The sequence below is a fragment of the Schistosoma mansoni genome, chromosome 4 (genome assembly GCF_000237925.1).
Source record: "Schistosoma mansoni strain Puerto Rico chromosome 4, complete genome".
Lineage (NCBI taxonomy): Eukaryota > Metazoa > Platyhelminthes > Trematoda > Strigeidida > Schistosomatidae > Schistosoma > Schistosoma mansoni.
The window spans coordinates 22,835,631-22,854,873 of NC_031498.1; the positions used below are offsets into that span (position 1 = coordinate 22,835,631).

Below are 19,243 nucleotides of genomic sequence, written 5' to 3' on the forward strand. Positions count from 1 at the left end.
GTCTTTGTTGTGACTTTATAAAAAAAATAGGAAGTATGCTGATTCGTTATTGATTTTTATGTCCGGCTTTTATCACGTGAATTATCCACCAATCGAAATACGACTTCTCCTATCTTGACACTGTGGCAAATCAACGACGTTCGACCAGTATGAGTAGTCTAGCGTCCTTATTTGTCCTTTGTCCGCCTGACCCTTCCAATTGAGTCCAGAACACCAATTGCAGCTTCTGCCATACGAATCTATGCGAGTCATTTATTTCAAGCATACTCTGTTTATATACCAGACAGACAGACCACATCTCACCATAAAATAGAAAATAATATTTGTACAAGATCAAGCTAAATGTGGCTGTGAACGTAAGAGACAGTAATCAATAAACTGAATATAATTTAGGAACGGTAAATCGTACAGTAATAATTCATAGATCAAAATGAAGCTTATAATAAGATGAATATAGATATACACAATCTAGTTACCCAATATTTAAACCATAAGAATATATATAGAATAATAGTCCATTAATAGGTCTCGGAAGTTATCCGTACGTACTTCTTTCACTAGGATATAACAGTCTTACTTGTCACATTCCCTTTTACGTTATTTGTTACAACACTGACTAGCCAAATGTGAATAGTTAGTGATAAAGAGTTCTTTTTTTATCACGAAACCAACTGATGACTACCGAATAATACACATGATTGGGATCTTAGCCAGCAATCTTTAGTCACGACAAATCTTCTGAACAATCAAACTATCACTTGTATTGATGTACTAACACTATTCTTGTTTCAGGGTTGGGAAGACTGTCTAATTGGTTTGTTCATCTTTTAATGAAACGATAACTTGAGTATGACCCCATAATTATAGGCAAACGATATAAATTTTTAAAAAACCGTATAATATGACTAGCGGACATTTGCTTACTTTTCCAATACAATTAACACTACGAAATCACTTAGTTGGAGTGATCGAACCAACATCCATATACCCATTTACAAATGGCAGTCCTCCCATTAGTCTAGACGCTCGAACTCCAACCAGTCAATTCGAAATTGAAAGTTTACATCTGAACAACTAGCTTATAGCCTGATTCATGGGTGCGTAAGAGGTGGTTGTCAAATTTACCGACACATAATAAATGTCAGCAAATGACTGTCAATCTGAAGATTCGTACACGACTCAAACAATACCAGTGAACTACTCAATTATTTCACGAAACAATTTGATTGTTTAAGTAAACAATTAGTTGACTGGCTGGACGAAATGGCTCCACACGGCTAATAATAGATATATAGATCTGCTGCCATTTACTAAGTATTTCAACCAGTTATCTAAAAACCTAGGACCAGGCACATATATGCATCGGTTTAAGTTCCCGTATCTCATTAGCACAACAGGATGAACATCCAATTCACTGAAGCAGTTACTTTAATGGTAATAAAAAAGATTTCATATAAAGACATACTGCAGAGTTAAAGAATTAGTTCGTAGAAAAAAAGGTATAAAGTAATTTTAACCTTAACGTTTAGGTGAAGACAAAGAGTATACACCTACACCTTTGTGATCGATTCTGAGCCATGTCACACAGTCTCCAACCATTGGTTATGATAGTCATGCGGACCCCAACCAAGTAGTCTGCATCTACCAACATTGATCAAACTAGAGGTTAGTGACTTCAAGCACTAATGCTATGTTTTGGTTTGGCTGCCCCCAACTCTCTTCCAGCTATCCCTAATACTAGTCAGCATTGCGCGTCGTGGTAATCGGTGTTCAGGCATACGTAACACGTGGCCCAACCATCTCAGTCAATGAAGATTCATGACCTCATCAACTGATTTACCATCATTCCCTATGTTATAAACGTAAAGATGCCGTCGCCAATTGTTATAAACGTAGAGGATACTAGTTATAACTGGAGGGGTTTCTTGTTATAACAGTCCTTTTACTTTTTACACGTATGTGGGACGTTAATTTGCCTTAGACGAATATCTACACTAGATTCCCACCCAGTGTCTATTCTACAGGACTTCAACAGAACTCAGATCAAGAACACGAGATTTGCCTGACTATAATGTCAATATATTTCACACCAAAATCCGACACAAGGAACAGTCAATCAATAAGTGTCCATCAACAAGAAACAGTCAATACATAATAAGGATAGGGGAATATATATATATAACACATAACACCTGTCATCCTATCTAATGTCTGACTCATCAAGACAACCAATCATTGTCATTCTCGCCCACACATCACCCTAATACCCTGCATCTAACCTCACTATTACATATCCGGTGACCGCAGCAGATGCAACATTTCTAAGACATCTGTGGTCAAATACTATTAACTTACGAGTATCTTCTACTCTTAATGGCCATGTTTCACAGCCGTAAAGTAGAACAGAGCGAACTGCTGCACAGTATACTCGTCTCTTAATGGATAGACGGATATCTCGCCTTCACCATAGGTGACGTAACTGGGCAAAAGCCAAACGAGCTTTCTGAATCCGTGCAGAGATTTTGTCAGACACCAACCCATTAGGGTTGATCAGACTTCCAAGATAAGTGAAACTGTCGACGCGTTCGACTACTTCACTCCCAATCCTTAGTTCAAGTGTTGGCGCAGGCCAGTCCTGGGGTAACGATTTACATTTAGAGGGGAAGAAACGCATCCAAAACATCCTTGTATTGTTACTCAGTGCTACCAAAAGACTTTGTATTTTATCAGCGTCTTCACCAAACAGGACTATGTCATCTGTGTATTCCAAGCCAATAAGTGGACCTCCTGGAAAGAGATCAATTCCTGAAAATTCAGTCGACGAGTGTTATTCCCAGCAGTAAGTTAATGATGAAGTTAAACAAAAATGGAGATAGTGGACAGCCTTGCCGGACACCACTTGAGGTTGTAAAATCACATGACAGTTCGCCATAAGCTCTCACTCGACTGGTAGTGTTCGAGCAAAGAGCCTTCACAAGGTTTATGTACTTCTGAGGTACACCTTTCAATGAGACACTGCCACAGAACTTCTCGGTCTACAGAGTCACATGCTGCTTTCAAGTCAAGAAAAACTATTATTGTCGGACACCGATAAGCATTTCTGTGTTTTGAAACCTGACGAATAGTGAATATGTGGTCGATAGAGCCACGACCAGGTCTGAAGCCGGCCTGATTTTCTCGTGTTTGCAGTTCACGAGTCTTAGTTAGGCGCCCGATAATTATTGAGGCAAGTATTTTAGATGCTATATTAGTTCAACTATACCTTTATGGTTATTACAGGATGATTTTGACCGCTTCTTATATATTGGGGCAATCAGTGATTGTGACCAGTTGGATGGGATTACGTCCAACTCCCAGATTTTAGCTAAAATATTACCCAACGTAATCGCCAAAAGTGGACCACCATCCTTAAAGACCTTCGGAGTTAATTCATCTAGACCAGCTGCTCTTCCTCGTTTCAGATTGTCTATAGCTTTTTGAACTTCAGTTAGAGATGGAAGACCTATTTTAATGTTACATTCAGGCTGTTTGGAAATAGTGGGTAGTTGTAGAGTAGCTGAACTGCTCCTTAAAGTGTTCCTTCCATAGTTTTAAACGTCTAGACTGAGAGCATGTAAGAGTGCCGTCGTTCTTCGTGATTGCCTCACTCACACTTAACTTCTTAATTCCGGTTTCTTTTATTAATCTGGAAAGCTGTCTAGTGTTGCCTACAGCCGCTGCTTTCGTCGCCCACCACCACTCACGATCGTTTCGTAGACTTTTGGTTAGCCTAGATCTGATTTATTTTCGCCGTTTATCGTGTTTGGAGCCTGAGGGGATAAGTTTACGAGAGTCTATCAGTGCAATAAATGTAGCAGAAATCCACTGGCTTTTCGTAACCTTTTTGTTCAAATCACTAAAAGATGTCGCAGCTGTTCATATATCTTTCCAAGCAACATCTGGGTCAGCCTCGTTTTCGAAATTGCCTAAGTGCAGCTTCAGTTGTTCCTGGAATTTAACTTTGGCTTTTATAATCAAAACTTTTTGACAGTCTTATTGACGGAAGATTTACCATTGAATAGAAATAAACAAACACTGTTGAATGGATTTTGTATAATTGCACATAGTATTACACTCTAATGTAATGAAAAGTTTTTTTTCGAAAAAAAGACGTGGAAAATAACAGGAATTAATCAAAACGTCCTTGAATGTATCCAATATCGCAATTCAACTGGACAATTTGGATAGGTATCTAAACAAGCGGTGAGAGTATCATTGTCTACATAACAAAATAATGGACGATAATTTGGTAAAGCAGATGAACTCCAAATTGCTTTATTGTTGGATCCAGCGGTCGATAGACCAGTGGATGCAGTGACTGCAGCTTTACCAGATATAATCAATTCAAAGTCAATCAGATTGTCTAATGCTTTCATAACAACAGGTTTATCGTATAAATGGCCAGGACAATTGGAACGACAAAACTTTAAGTATTCTAAGGGGAAAAAAAGTAGAATAAAACTGAAATACAGAGAAAGCCGGGAATAAAAATAATAATCGTAGAATAACGTAAACAATTTGATTACGCCAAATGTGAAAGTTTATGCTTCACAAAATAAATTTGTATGACTCAGTAAAATTATAGTAGTAGTAGTTTGAAGTAGTCATTCAGTTATTTCGATTATAACTGATTAGTCGGTTACTGAATTATACATAATGGTCATCAAATAGTCCAGAAGCTCTCATAAATCGCTCATATTGGGATTAACAGTACTAATATGATTCTAAAAAAGTGTCGGGTGAATCAGTCCATTTGCTATAAACGCTGTAAGACATTTCGCTCTTTGCAGTAATGAATGAGGCTTCAGGTAATACTGGTACAACAATGAATAGGATTTCTATGTATTACGAGTAACACTTATTATAATCCTTATTTGTGAAGCTTCAAAATAAAACAAGGTGTTTAAAGAATGGTGCATTGATGAGTCAGAGAATGATAGAAAGACAACTAAGTAACCCAGTATAAATTCACGTACTCGGTTTCAGACTAAATTTATTGTGCGAAATCAAAAGGTTTTACTTGGCTTAAATACATAAATATTGGTATAAGGAGGCACCATATATATATATATATATATACATATATATATATATATATGCCACACTTCATTCAATTTGTGTGAGGGATGGGATACTGTTCAGGAGCCCAAACCGAAGCAGGTAGTTTTCTTAGAAAGCCATTGCCCTAGCTTTTGACCTAAAGGTCCAATGCACAAAACAGTGGAGCAACATCAGGAGATGCAGTGCCATGGTAGCCGGTGACTAAAAATAAGTTCATATGCCATTTTCCCCTCAGGATACTGGATCCAGTGTGCACCATAAGGGTTTTTCAACTCCCCTCGGTGGATTCTCCGTATTCACCAACCCGGTTAAAGCGCCGGACATTCGCTTTCCATCCTGTCAATTTCGTAAACAACACCCAAGCCGTGAGAAGGCAATGAGTAGGACTTCCCTGGTAGTGGTTGTATACGTGTGGCCATGTGAGAGCATTCCAAGAGGAAGTGTGAACTCTCTCGAACCTCGATCATTCCAGGGCATTTGAGGGCTTTTATATGCATGAGTTAAGAGAACCCTTTTGTCAATTTTCTACCGTTAACACTTTTTTTACTGAATCATACCAAAACACAATATCTAAGTATCGACTTGTAAAAGACTAACTTACCAGAATACAAACTCTCAAAGTTAACTGGTTTTCCAACATTCATATCTTGAAGTTTGACCATGGCAGTAATTAAAAATAGCTCTAATACGGAACAACCTATGGAAAACGAATAAAAGGAAATAACGTGTTTATATGTAGATGTGAGGTTTGTAATAAAATCTGGATTCCAAGAAAATATGATTCAGCTCAACAACCATGTAGATATTTACATTCAATCACGTCGCCTTAGTTACCCCAATATATGAAATCTATTATTCCATCACAGATTCACCCCAATATTAACCCGGATATCAAGGTAGCTTTATTGTATCTTGACGGATAATACTTCATTAATGAAACATACCAGCACAAAAGCAGTTCACAGTGAATGGATACTGACCTTAAATTTTTGATTTAGCAAAACATTTAAGTCAATAAAATACAAACATGGGTCACGATAGTGTGATTCTCCAAAATTGAGAGCTAAGTAAAATTATTCAAATGTATTACCTTCCTATTTTTGGTAGGTAACTGAACCACTCCACGCTGCAATTGAATAGCAATAGACAGAGTAGGAAGTACAATGAAGTATCTGTTTACATAACAAATAATTTACATAACTTAATGAACCACGATAACTATTGTGCTGATCAATAAAAAAACCAGTGATACAATTGTTCGGGCGAACCAATAAACAGAGTGTGATTCACCCATGGATTCCCATCCCCACTACAGACAATTTGGTATTTTTGTAATCTTAACTACTGTACAAATAAGGCGGAAAAATTCCCTGAAAACTCGACTGTAGCAATGTTATACTAATGATAACGAGGCTACTTTTGATATTAGACAACGATATAAATTGTTCCAAAAGAAATAAACAAAAAGTTTTGGACACTTACCCTTCAGTGCAGTGAGCTTTGAATCTTGTTGTAATGTACATAAAGACTCTATAAATTGCACTGGTTCAATACGATCGTGTTCAGGTCCAAGCGAAGCAACTATTGGAATCTGTTCAAATGAACATGAAAAGTATTGATTTGAAAGGAACAGTACGACTTATTACACAACTGAAAAATAGGTGCGTTTGCGCATGACAACCAGACATTTTTCGCTACATGTGTGTTACTTAGTAGCTTAATACGTTTCAAACATTCATTTAAAACACTGTTGTTAACCAGTCAATCATGAATTTGGTTATATTAATCAACATACATCGGATCAGTTGAGACAATAATATTGACAAAAAACTGTTCAACTGATACAAATTATTAGGCAAAATAACAAACATCAAACTAAATGCTCAATAATCTTTTAAAAAATCGTATATCTATCAATTCGGCATCAGTAAACAACTTGATAAAATACACACTTATTAATTTTGGTGGTCAAGCATCAAGAAGGTAAGTTGAGGACTAAAAAAGAATTTTAATTTACTTGATTTTATAAACTGGATAGTATAGTACTGATGACAATTGATTTTTCAGCACTCAGCAATCAATCAATTAAAAATATCTGTCCCACACGTCAATGATCGTTCAGACAGCTTAGTGGTAACATTTCGTACTACGAAGTTGGGTGATGCAAATTGGGATTCCACAGAGCGGGGTGTTAGTTCCTGCAAAATCGTAGATATGCTTTGCTGACGAGTACTGTCAAATAGCAAGAAACTTTGGTCAAGTAAGGTTTCTTGTTGCTTACATCTCTAGATACTATATAGTCAGTAACTTACTACTTTGGAAAAGCTAATTTCAAAAACAGCTTTTAAACATTAAAAACAACAATAAGAATTTATTGAATACATGAACGAAACGTACCAACAAATTGATCAAACGTTTAATGCTCACTGAAATAGACCATGCTTGTCTTAACGAATCAATTACAATTTCATCAAGCATTAATTTTTCAATATGATGATTCCATGATTTAATTGACAACTCTAATTCCCGATGCTCTTTAGAGTTCAATTTACACAATAATGGTGATAATTGTGGTAGTAGATCATGAATATCAACACTTAATAAATGTTTACAGATTTCACAAAATCGTTTAAATGGTTCAGATCGTGAATTATCATGATTGTCGTTGTTGTTAGATGCATAAGAATCAGTATTCTCAATTGGTGCTCCAGGTGATGTAAGATAAATTTGACGGTGTGAAAATCTTGATTTAACTCGTTTTTCTAATAATTCCATAATATCCTATGTTATATGGAGAAAAGAAAAAAGGCGATGTAAATATTGAATTCTGAAGTAAACTAATTCAAAAGAACACTTGGAAATCAACATCGTTATATGACTAAGTTGACTACATATATTAGGGATATACCGAAAAAACTAAATATGAAAAAGGACAGGTTTATAATGCTTAAGAGGATATTTAATAACAATAAGTGAGTTCAGAAAACAGACTATTAATTACAATGACAGAATTGAACTTGAAGATAAAACTCAGAACGAAATAGATAATGGTTCGAACGCATAACTTGAATCAGTATTAAGGTGATTGAATAATAATCCCTATTAGGAATTGACATCCAGTGTTTTGTCAGCAGGATGTACATTGAGATTAAAGCACACATATGCAGGATTATGTTGGAGCACGTTCATTGATTCATTCTTAGCCAATCAGAACCAGTGGGTAACTGAAAGAGTTTTCCTGTGTAAAATTGTAAATATATTGACGTTTTTCTTACTGTGACTCACTTCTATCCAACTTGGTTTATTTAGACTATAACTACGTACCTTTTCAAACCACGTTTTGATTTCGGGGACTAGTTGAGTGGGGCAAAGTGTTCGAAGAATACTAAGCGATAAGAGTGTCTACGTCGGATAACGAGACTTAACAGCTACATAGAGAATCTTTGGCTTAAGACACCGACTTATCTATATCATCGCGATGAATTTGAACATCATACACGACCACCAAATATTGCGATCCAATTTATTTACTACGTACAGGATTTATGTACAAGGCTTTAAGCGCCACGATTTAGTTGCTGGGGAGATAGTAGCCAACAATGGGTCCCTAACTCAAGTAGGTGGAGTTGGTTTTTAATCTGTAACACCTGTTGTGATTGGAAGTCATGTACCTTTAACCTTTAGTAATAGTTAAGGACAATATATGAAAATATAAAACAACTTTTGTGAATTTATTTTACTAAACGTATTTTTCCAATGAAGAAAATGTGCTTGGGAATTCACACAAAAACCAACTGAAGGTGATGGATAGCCTGTTACAGTATGTGTTGAAAAGAAAGTGTCACATTCAAGATGAATCTCACTATAAATACTTTTTTGAGAAATTATTTTTAATGTTAGAAACTTTAGAAAAGTATTAAAAACTTACTAAACGGCACGTTAGTCCAATGATACAAATACGAGATTCAGGAGATTGACAACAATCGAATAAATTGTATAACAACAACTGATTATGATGTAAAGCAAAAAGATCAAATTCACTCAGGACAATTAGAATAGCTTTTCGAGTTCCATGATTTTGACGGACCTCATTTAAAAATGAATTGAGCTGTTGAGAAAAAGGCAAATTTATCATACTGTTGTGAAAATCAGAAGTTGAATTACGATCTGGTTGGACTAGATTACTTAATAGAGATTCATTATGTAGTTGTTTAGCTAGTGATTTCATAGCAGAACGGTCGTCTGTGTGAACTAAACCTATGTTAAGAGAAATCACTGGTCATAATCATAAATAATACTAACCGTTTAAGTAAACTTCAGAAATTCCGGAGCCAATATTTGGGTCTTCTTTTGCTTTTTTTATTGCTTCTTTGATTAGCTAAAGCCATAAAATATACATACTACATAAAATTACATGATGTTTACCAACACCTCTTCTACCAATTATTAATATGGAGCTACTTTCACCTTTTGAAACTGTGGATGAAATAAGGTCCTGTAAATATTTCAACTCTTTATCAAAATACAGAAGACGATGTTGATTTCCTCTTAATTTTATGCGTAGCACATCACAAATCAGATCCATTTGTATTAATCAGCTAGGTCGAATTTTACGAACTATAGTCTTCACTGTATTCCGTTAATGAGGAAAAAATAAAGCAGGTGCAAGACTGGTTGATGTGTATATAAGATTCTGAAAATGTAAATATTGAAATTAAAAATAATCTATGGGTAAATTACCAATAGAGAGTCAATTAAATTTGAAGTTGCCAGGATCTGCGTTATTTGATATGATCAGTAATAGGAGAATAAGCTTTGATTCTAACATTTTCGTAAGTTGCTTAATTAAAATGGTTATCTGTGGATACCTGGATATCCATATACGATGAATAATCGATACAGTTACTTCTCGATGACCGCTGACACTTTACATGATCATTATAGGAATGATCATGACTACTGTTCTGTTAGTAGAGACTCTGTGGAGTTGGCAGTCTTAAACGTTACTGATAATCAATGAGCAAAAGATCATTTCTTCAGTTCAGACAGGACTTATGCATTAAAAGCTATATCCCATCGAAATACCACAAAATAATTCAGCGAATCAATATAATCCTAAATTTTACTGGTAAATAATCACTACGGTTAAGAATACAACTGATTTATTTGTGCACGAATAAAGAATTGCTGGATGGAGAAATGTATTAATCAGACCTTGAAAAAACTATCCCCAAACAATAATTTAAAAATAGAAATGATCAAATCTGATTTTCCTACTACTTTTCCTTCACATGATGTCGTCACAGTATCAGAGCAACACAAGGTCGGTATAAACACAGTAACTGCTCGTGCTCAAATCCTTTGAAACCCTGTCTGCAGTCACAACCAGGAAGGAGAGGGAAAACATATGTAGATTATTGTCACACAGATTTGATACAATGGCTGAGTCCTAAGTTTACTAATATCACGGCTTTATTGTCTACATTTGCAGAAACTCATCAGTGTAGCATTACACAAGAATGATAGAGCTTTTCAGAAATATTAATACTTCTTTAATAAAGCGATCGAGGACGAAAGAGCCTGGTACGGCCGAGAGTGGAGAGTCCGCTTTCCCTCTCGAAATACTCTCTTATGGCCACGCGAATATATAGCCTCTGACAGGGAAGTCCTATTCACTGCCTTCTCGTGCCACAGGTGTTGTTTACTGAATTGAGAGGACGAAAAGAGAATGCCCGGCGCTTTAACCGGGTCGGCGGGCACGGAAAGTCCACCTAGGGGAGTTGGAAAACCCTGATTCCAAACCAATGGTGCACATGGGCTCCAGGATCTTGAAGGAACAAATGGCGTATGAACCAATTGTTGGTCACCGGCTACCATGGGACTGCATCTCCTTACGATGCCCCACTGTCTTGTGGACTAGACCTTTCGGGGTGTGGCCCCCAAAGAAAACTACCTGCTTCAGTCTGGGCACCTGGGCAGTATCACAGCCCTCACACAAACCAAATGAGATTTGTGTGGCGCATATTTATCTGGTGCCTCTTTGTACCAATATTTGTTTAAATAAATAATTATTGAAACTAAAAAAAACTTGTACGAACAAAGAATGTTTGTATTTGATTGTAGAAAACAATTTTGTTTCGTTACACTTGAGTTAGTCATTATTGGTCAAGGCACAGAAAAATTTCATGAGTAAGATTTTGGAGATGACTTTAACAAAGATATGATGTGAAATATAGTTGTAAGTTCCTATTGCACGCGGGAATTTCCTTTAGCAACACCACGTCTGACCGGCAACAATTCAACCAGAAGTCCACCGTAAGTCTACACAGGGCTGAATTTCATTGGAACCTTAGATAGGACAAAAAAACCACGATGTTGACTGAACACCTGGCCAAGAGCAAACACCAACCAGTAGAGATCAAACGCTTGAGGACTACATACCAGTGGCCTTAAACACGAGGAAACAAAAAACAAACTAGCTAACGGTAACCCAACAAATCCATAAATAGGCAGTTCTGTGAAACTTTACTGTACTATTTATCCTGAAACGACAAATGTAAGACAGTTGATAAAAAGCCCTAAAACGTGTCCTTGATTGTGTTTAAATGGAACAGCTCACACAAGAATCGACCTAAATACGGTATTGATTACAAATACTTGTTATTATGAAGAAATCCTCACAGTTTTGGGGTTTTTGTGCCATCCCTCCAAAGTTTTCTATAGCAGCTTCCCCAAAACATATAACGTTTTCCCGGAAATTGGAGTTTTGGCAAGTTGAAATACCAATAATAAATATGAAACGAAATATAGTAAAACGTTACAATTTGCATGTAGACGACCCCATGTTTCCATGTAATTATTCACTAAGTATCTATCATACCGTATGGTTTATATGACTCTGGTAAGCGATAAAACTAGCAGTTTATAGACAGATACTCAGTGTTTATTGTAAAATCACAAAAGAGAGTCACCAAGAGCCGAAGAACACAGATAAGGCAACGCTTCAGTACTATCGTCCACTGATGGAGGCATCGTATCTCACTACTTTGTAACACGCGCTTATCCTCTTCTTGAGAGTCATTGAGGTATTCAAACGTCATCTATATTTCTCAAAGGTATGAATAACAGACGTAGTTATCACTTGAAACATCAGGTTAAATGTCTTTTCAGATTTTCTGTTCGGAAGAAGACACTTTTCTGTCGTTTGATTAGGATTGTAGCATCTGGTACTTTTACCCCATAACTATAGAGTCATGTTTTACCATCATAATAACTCTATTCTTCTCGTAGGGCTTTTTGACTTTCAGTGCATTCACGCCTCAAAACAGCTTACTTAGAAAGAAATCCTATCTATGTCGATTTTTCTTCGGTACAATCGAACGACACGGCCCCTACACTTGTAGTACCCCATTCGACAGCCGACACGCACGTTGATACTCCATCAGCGTCTGAAAATAAACTTAAGACAGCCAACTTTTTCAATCGCTTTTACGCTGTCGCAAGCGTATTAGTTTATATACCTTTTTCTTCAGCCCACCTTGTGTCTTTACGCAAGTACGAATGTATTTCGACATGTACTCACAAGTTCTATATATTTCTTTTCCAGGACGGCTGCAAGAAAAACGATGGAGTCTACAAAGAATCGAGATCTCGATTGTACTTTATTTCACGATTACTATGCTGTATTTCATAGCCCGTTATAGTAAGGAAAGACGACCAGACGCTGCTAAACATAGCAAGCTATCAGAAGAATGTTTACCAACGACAAAATCGCTGGGTTTAAACTACTGGCTGGCTACGTCGTAGGTGCATCATACTTCACTAGGGGGGCGGGGTGATCTGTAGCTGTAAACAGTTCCTCAAAATCAATAGCTTTGTAAGTGTTCGACATATGATGCTGACCACATTAGTTTTAGTGGACTCTTTTAGCTGAAGATGTTCGGTCATGCATCCGTACCAGATCACGTTACAGAACGGCGTGGGAAGCATCTCCTACGATCATTAGCCAGATTAGGTCAGTCACTTCTCGATATATTGATAACTCATCAAATATATCCTGCAACCTCCTCAGTTCTGACTTATAATTTTAACTGGATGGGCGCGATTGGATTATAGAAGCTGTTGCTGGTAAAGAGTTGTCAAACTACAATACTGGTGGTATCTTCAGGCGAGTTGGCAGGCTTTCCTTCTCCGCTTTGTTTCGTCTTCTCGTTTTTCACTCTAATGTCTGTTTGAGTAAACTTGAACAGCGTTTAGCTCCTTATGAACCCCGTCGCACAACCGGGGTAACCCTGGGCATGGTATACGTGGTAAAACTTAAGGATTAGATTCATGACATATACATTACTTTGCTTGAATCATCAGTCAAATATCTGGGGATCGGATTAGTGAACCATCAAAAATTCATCATTCGACCTATTTCAAACAATAAATTTTATCGAGCTTAATTAGCAGTTTTCGGCTTCTTGGCAAATAACATTGGGTCACGAAAGACAATCCTTTTAAACTGTGACGTATTATCCACATACACTTTCTCTACAAATATAAGAACATAATCATGTTTAAGTGTTTTAACCAGTGTTTAGGAGAATGTATGTTGAGTAAAATTCCAAGGTACTATTGTAGTAGGTACAGAAAAATATTTTGAAAGGACCGGCGAAGACTGGATTCCATTGCTAGCCACTATCCACCTTCGCTTAGAACATATAAGTGTTTGGATGCGGTATGTCTTAAATATTACAAAGTATCACGTTTATACCAAATGAGTAAACGTGGCGTAATTGAATAATTTTTTGACTAATGACAGTACAGATTGTTCGTCGTAAAAACGCTCTGCTGCAAGTATATCTGGTCAGCTTTCATCACATACACAAGCAGTGGATTTATCTTTCAACGAAAAACCTATGCGCAGAATGTTTCGACTGTGGGCTCATATTATGTTGTCTTCATACAAACAAAGAATTATATCGATCGATTCCTCCTCCCAGTAACTCGAAAAGGGTCCTACAACCTCACGGGAAATTAATATCTGTAGTTGATGACAGTGAATCTCCGTGAAAAAGCATAATTTATGTTTCTGAAAGCCTCAGCCAATATTTGTATTGGAAACCTATAAACACCATCTTTGTTGATATAACACCGATTTCTCTTCACACATTCTAAACTAAATGATTATCCGTGCTTTCTGGGAGATAGTTGGCGTAAACGCAATTTTTAAACACCTCTCATTATTATTATCCGCTGCTTTTGTGGTACCGATTCTTCTGTGTAGTCCGTGTTATGAACTGTAAGTTGTTAGGTCCATCATGAATCGAATAAGATACTTCTAAATTATTTAAGATTTTATGCATTTAGCTTCATGAAGGAGTCTCATAGTTTCATAGTTTCAAATCGCCGAGGGTGTGCCGGGATCAAGAGAACCAGACATTATGGCTTCCAAAACAGCTTTGGGCATTTCATTCCTGAAAAGATCAAATAATTAATCTACTATGGTTATATGGAACAGTGCGAAGTGAAACCTTGAAATTATGATTTAGTTCGATATTAGTACATTTATCTTTGCTACTTTAGTGATAGGCCTGATCTCAAACTGTGGATTTGTCGTGATGTGATTACCTAATCTATGAGATTTTAAGTGGTGGTTACTGTCTCGTCCTACTGTTACAACCAGCAACATGACGTCTAGCATTGCTGAAGGATATATTTAGGCTGAGAAGAGAGCAAAATATTCAGTGCAAAAAGGAAGAGCCAGACCACTTTGATTGATTGTTCCAGCGTTCACCATTACTGACTTTTTCTTCGTGTTAAGTGTTGAGTGCAAATTTTCCCAGTTAGTTCGTGTTCACCTTCCAGATTCTTGTAGTTAGAGTCGATACCATTACAAAGCTTCGTCATTGTGTAACACTGTGGTATTTGTACGGACTAGTGATTGTTTTGTGATGGAAGACAATCTTATCCCGAATTCCGAATACAATGCATTCATTTGTGCTCACCTAGTTCTTGCTGTAAGTTGCATTATTTCAGAAATTTCTAGTAAGTACATTGATATGGATACTTTTCATCACCATAAACACTCAATATGCGGCTAAGTACTGTTCATTCCCTATTCATATAACGGACCACAACCACGTTTGACGAGGTCACAATTGCACCACACACGTTTGACACTTCAATACAAAACTCACTGAAGTTACAGTCCTTTCCTAAGAAACTACTTGGCCCTCAGGCGTTCATGGATATTTTTTAGATTTCTAACTATTTCATCAATCTTACTCAGGTAGCATTCTTGTTAGTGACCACATTGTACGATATTATGTCGGTGATAATTGCAAGACCCTTCATTGTCAGATATAATACAAATCCAATTGTTACTTCCCCAGACGGACAAGCGAAAGTGCTATAATAGTTAGGAAAGAGTATATTTAATTAAAAACTATGGAAGAGGAAAATGAAGCAGTTATGCTCGTAAATGACTCATTGAATAAACACTTTTGTTCAAAATAACCCGCGCCGATCCTAGCTTCGTTAGGGTTATTGGGTGCTACCAATCGAAGACGCTTGTAAAAAGTCGTTACTAATTCACCGCTAATGATAATTTATTCTCAAACAATAATGTGCTGCAAGATGCATGCCAGTCCACGTGCGATATCAAAATATTACGAAGTCAATAGGAGTTACTGTAATTGGTAACTCAGTTTGACTGACATGTCAGAAAACATAGTGGTCGTATAAAGAGGCTGATAAAGTTGTACATGTGCGAATGTCAGTAGTGTTGACAAAACTAGGAAATCCGATGTGAACGTTGGTGCACCATATGAAATCTTTGCGACGAACAACTCGTGGTCAGTAATAGATGTAGATAAATTTCAGAGATTTTCATAACAAAAAGTAATATGATAAGTTAAGAAGGTCACCTCTATCTCACTACATTGTACTTCATGATACTGTTCCTCAGACTACAAATTCGACAGGTTTCTACTAAAAATAACCATAAATCTTTCAGAAATATGAAAAGTAGTGATTACAGTGTAGGAGAAAGTCGTGTTTTCCATTAGCTTCTGATAAAGTTTCACGACCATGCTGAAAAAAAGATAGATAAGTAAATGCATGAGAAGCAGAACAGACCATGTTTACGACTGGAAAATTTTAATCATTCACGACTAAAAAATTGCAGTATGATTATTTAAACTTATTTAATTTTATTGGATCAAATGCCTTGCTTCTGTGATAAAGAAAACAAGCTAAAGTTATGTCGACAAAGAGCCGAATTACTCTCTCAAATGACGTTATAGTCTTATATGCACCAAAATACTCATGTCGAAATCGTATAGAAACTGTGACGTGACAAATTATCAACAACTACCATACTAGAACAATCCGACGAATAACAGCACTGAAATCCGCCCCAGTAATTGATATGGACAGTTCCTAATTACTGCTACAATAAAGATTATCCAGCTACAATTTTAATTACTATAGTCTAAGATGACAACAAGTAGAAACAGATTGCTTAAAATTTCAGTGGTTATTTTCACTAAACTGTTGGTCCAATTAAGGGATGCAAAGCGTAACAAATAAGTGTTATTCTATCCTTTAGTTATTACAAGGGGTGTTTCTAATTCTGGAAGAGTGTTTATATTCAGAAGCAAATATGTACAAGTACAGTCAATGAAAGCAACAAAATCAAAAAGGGAAGACAATTGACGTGTTGTTTACTATCAGCGCTGATTGACTGAATTTTAAACAACCTAATGATTGAATACAGCCATTATCAGTGTGGCCATCTATGGTTCACAAATGATGATAAAAAGTTGAATCTCCGTGCAATCGCCTTTGAATTCTCAATACCTGTTGTTCCCGCATCACGCAAGTTATCTATTCATTAATATGGCCAATTTAGAAATCTCATGCTTCGTTATCTCTAAAAATATTTAAATATATATCCTCCCTACTAAACATCACTACCGTCTAACTAGTTCGTCTTCGGAACACTGAACAGAAAGAAACATAATAACAGACAGTCAATATTTAATAGGCTCCTTTCTTTGTCCAGAGCACACTAGCAAACTCGGCAAATTTTGCATATATTGCTGGCCCATTCCGAAAAAAGCCGTGTCATTGACTACTTGGATCCCCCAAAGTAAAGGCGCGATATTTGTTCATTGGCTTGTCCGCCCAAATATTTATTATATCAGTTGAAGAGCTTCATTTATTCAAACGACTTGTAGCACTAGACAGATCATAGATAACGATCCTCAACTACGTGATACACTTATCCCTGTCACTCTATTAGTCCGCTGATAATCAAATCAGATCAGGAAAAAGTTTATTGATGTAAGTTAAAATTGTAGGTCACCAACGTAGAATATCTATATGGAATGATTAGGAGCTTACTCGAGTTGGACGGGAATGGTGTGACCAAAAGCTAGCATCGAACACGCCTCACAGTCAGTATCTAACTTGGAATGCACCTTTGTCGTACTGTTGATGTTTTGAAGACCGTACAAAAGCAAGGACGCGATTACATAAATATATTAGTTAGAGTAGGTACAAGCGAAAATGCGACAATCACCGCACGGGTCATTCCATGGCGTCAGATCAAATGGTGCGCGTTGGTTGTCCTTGATCTTGACGGGGGTGAATGAACTGTTCAATGTTAAGTTACCCAACTGCAGGTCTATTTGTCTAGGGCTCAGTGACATTTCACTGGCCCTACAAATACAACACGAAGAAATTTGTTTATTTTTTATACCTGAATAAGCACAGACTACATACATCAGCCACATATTTTGTCATTTTCATCTCCAGGGTCTCAGTTATACGATAATCTGCGAGTGTCATAATACAAACGACAAAATCATCTGCTTAAAAATTATATACATGATTAACGATAAATAATTGTGACTTGAACTGACAACCCACCAGTTTTTTTCTGTTGGAATAATTGATGTTTCGTTTAAATACATCAAATAAGTTAATATTACCAGCACCGTAACTGGCACACAATTAAATTACATCTCTCTTGCATATTGTTTTCTCCTAGTTTACATCTCGAGGTTACTTCAATCCGAGGCTTTTGCTAATACTGATTATCGTCTATTGCTTTTGCTACCTAATATAACTGCATTGTGCTCCATTCCCGGGTTTTCAACTGATTTTTAAACATTTGATCTCTTGTCCAGTTCTCAGCACTCCCTCTACTCTCCATCCTCTCCTGGTACACATAGTACTCTATGGCTAGACGCAAACCACTACACTTATTTGTAGCAGTACTTTTGAGATAATATTCTACTTAGTGGTTATTACTGGTTCATTGATTGAATAATCTCATTTATTTGTGTACATGATGCTATATGAACGTTCACCAGCCTTGAAGTTCCCCCAGTTTTATCGAGAGAATAACCAAAATCAGACACGTTTTTTTGGACATAGATGCAAGTGTCCAGGATATTAGTGATGCACTACCGCAAGGTTTTTTAGCGGAAGAAAAGTACTGTAACTTTTGTAAGTCGTATGTTACAATAAACAGAAAATACTCATGCAACTTTAGAAACAAACTGTAGAAGTCGTCCATATTGTGCATTTTATCCAATATCACCACGGAATTCAAGTTCGTTATTTGAAATTATCATGTAGCATTAAAGTGGCTATAGAATTTCAGAAATGATTCTGATTGTATTATTGGTTACGAGATTGTGACTTCGAATTGATTTATCCGTGTTTATTGAAATCAAAACTCTGGTATCGTACCACGCAGGACAGACAAACCTCATAAAAACTTTCCATTGTGTTACCAATATGGGAATCCAATACAGTACAACAGTTCCCGTTTAATTAACAACGGGTATTTTAAAACTACTGTCAAAGAAAATAACCTAACTTCTCGTTTTTTGGAACGGTAATAATTAAAAAACGTTGCCTGCTACCCCATAAGCTATTGTATCTTGTGTTCGAATTTAAAGTAAAAATGTTTGCAAGCAACTGATAAGGAACCACGAGATAAAATAAATGTACATTATTCTGCCCTAATCGTTGTTTCAGATTTACTCAAATATAATAGCACTAAAACTCCTCAGAGACGCTAAGTTGGTCCACATTCAGGAAACAGAACTTATTGCGTCAACCGCGTATAATGCTTTGAAAA

At 36.6% G+C, this 19,243-nt stretch overlaps 1 protein-coding gene across 1 annotated transcript; it reads right to left on the reverse strand.

Moving 5' to 3' along the window:
- Positions 1 to 4,172: 4,172 nt before the first annotated feature.
- Smp_042210 (putative origin recognition complex subunit) lies at positions 4,173 to 9,685 on the reverse strand (the record flags this gene model as incomplete). The annotated part of the gene is made up of 7 exons (XM_018797238.1): positions 4,173 to 4,474; positions 5,702 to 5,797; positions 6,583 to 6,691; positions 7,498 to 7,881; positions 9,029 to 9,357; positions 9,403 to 9,478; positions 9,515 to 9,685. 7 exons carry the CDS (start codon positions 9,683 to 9,685, stop codon positions 4,173 to 4,175), a joined length of 1,467 nt encoding a protein of 488 aa, XP_018652300.1.
- Positions 9,686 to 19,243: the final 9,558 nt, after the last annotated feature.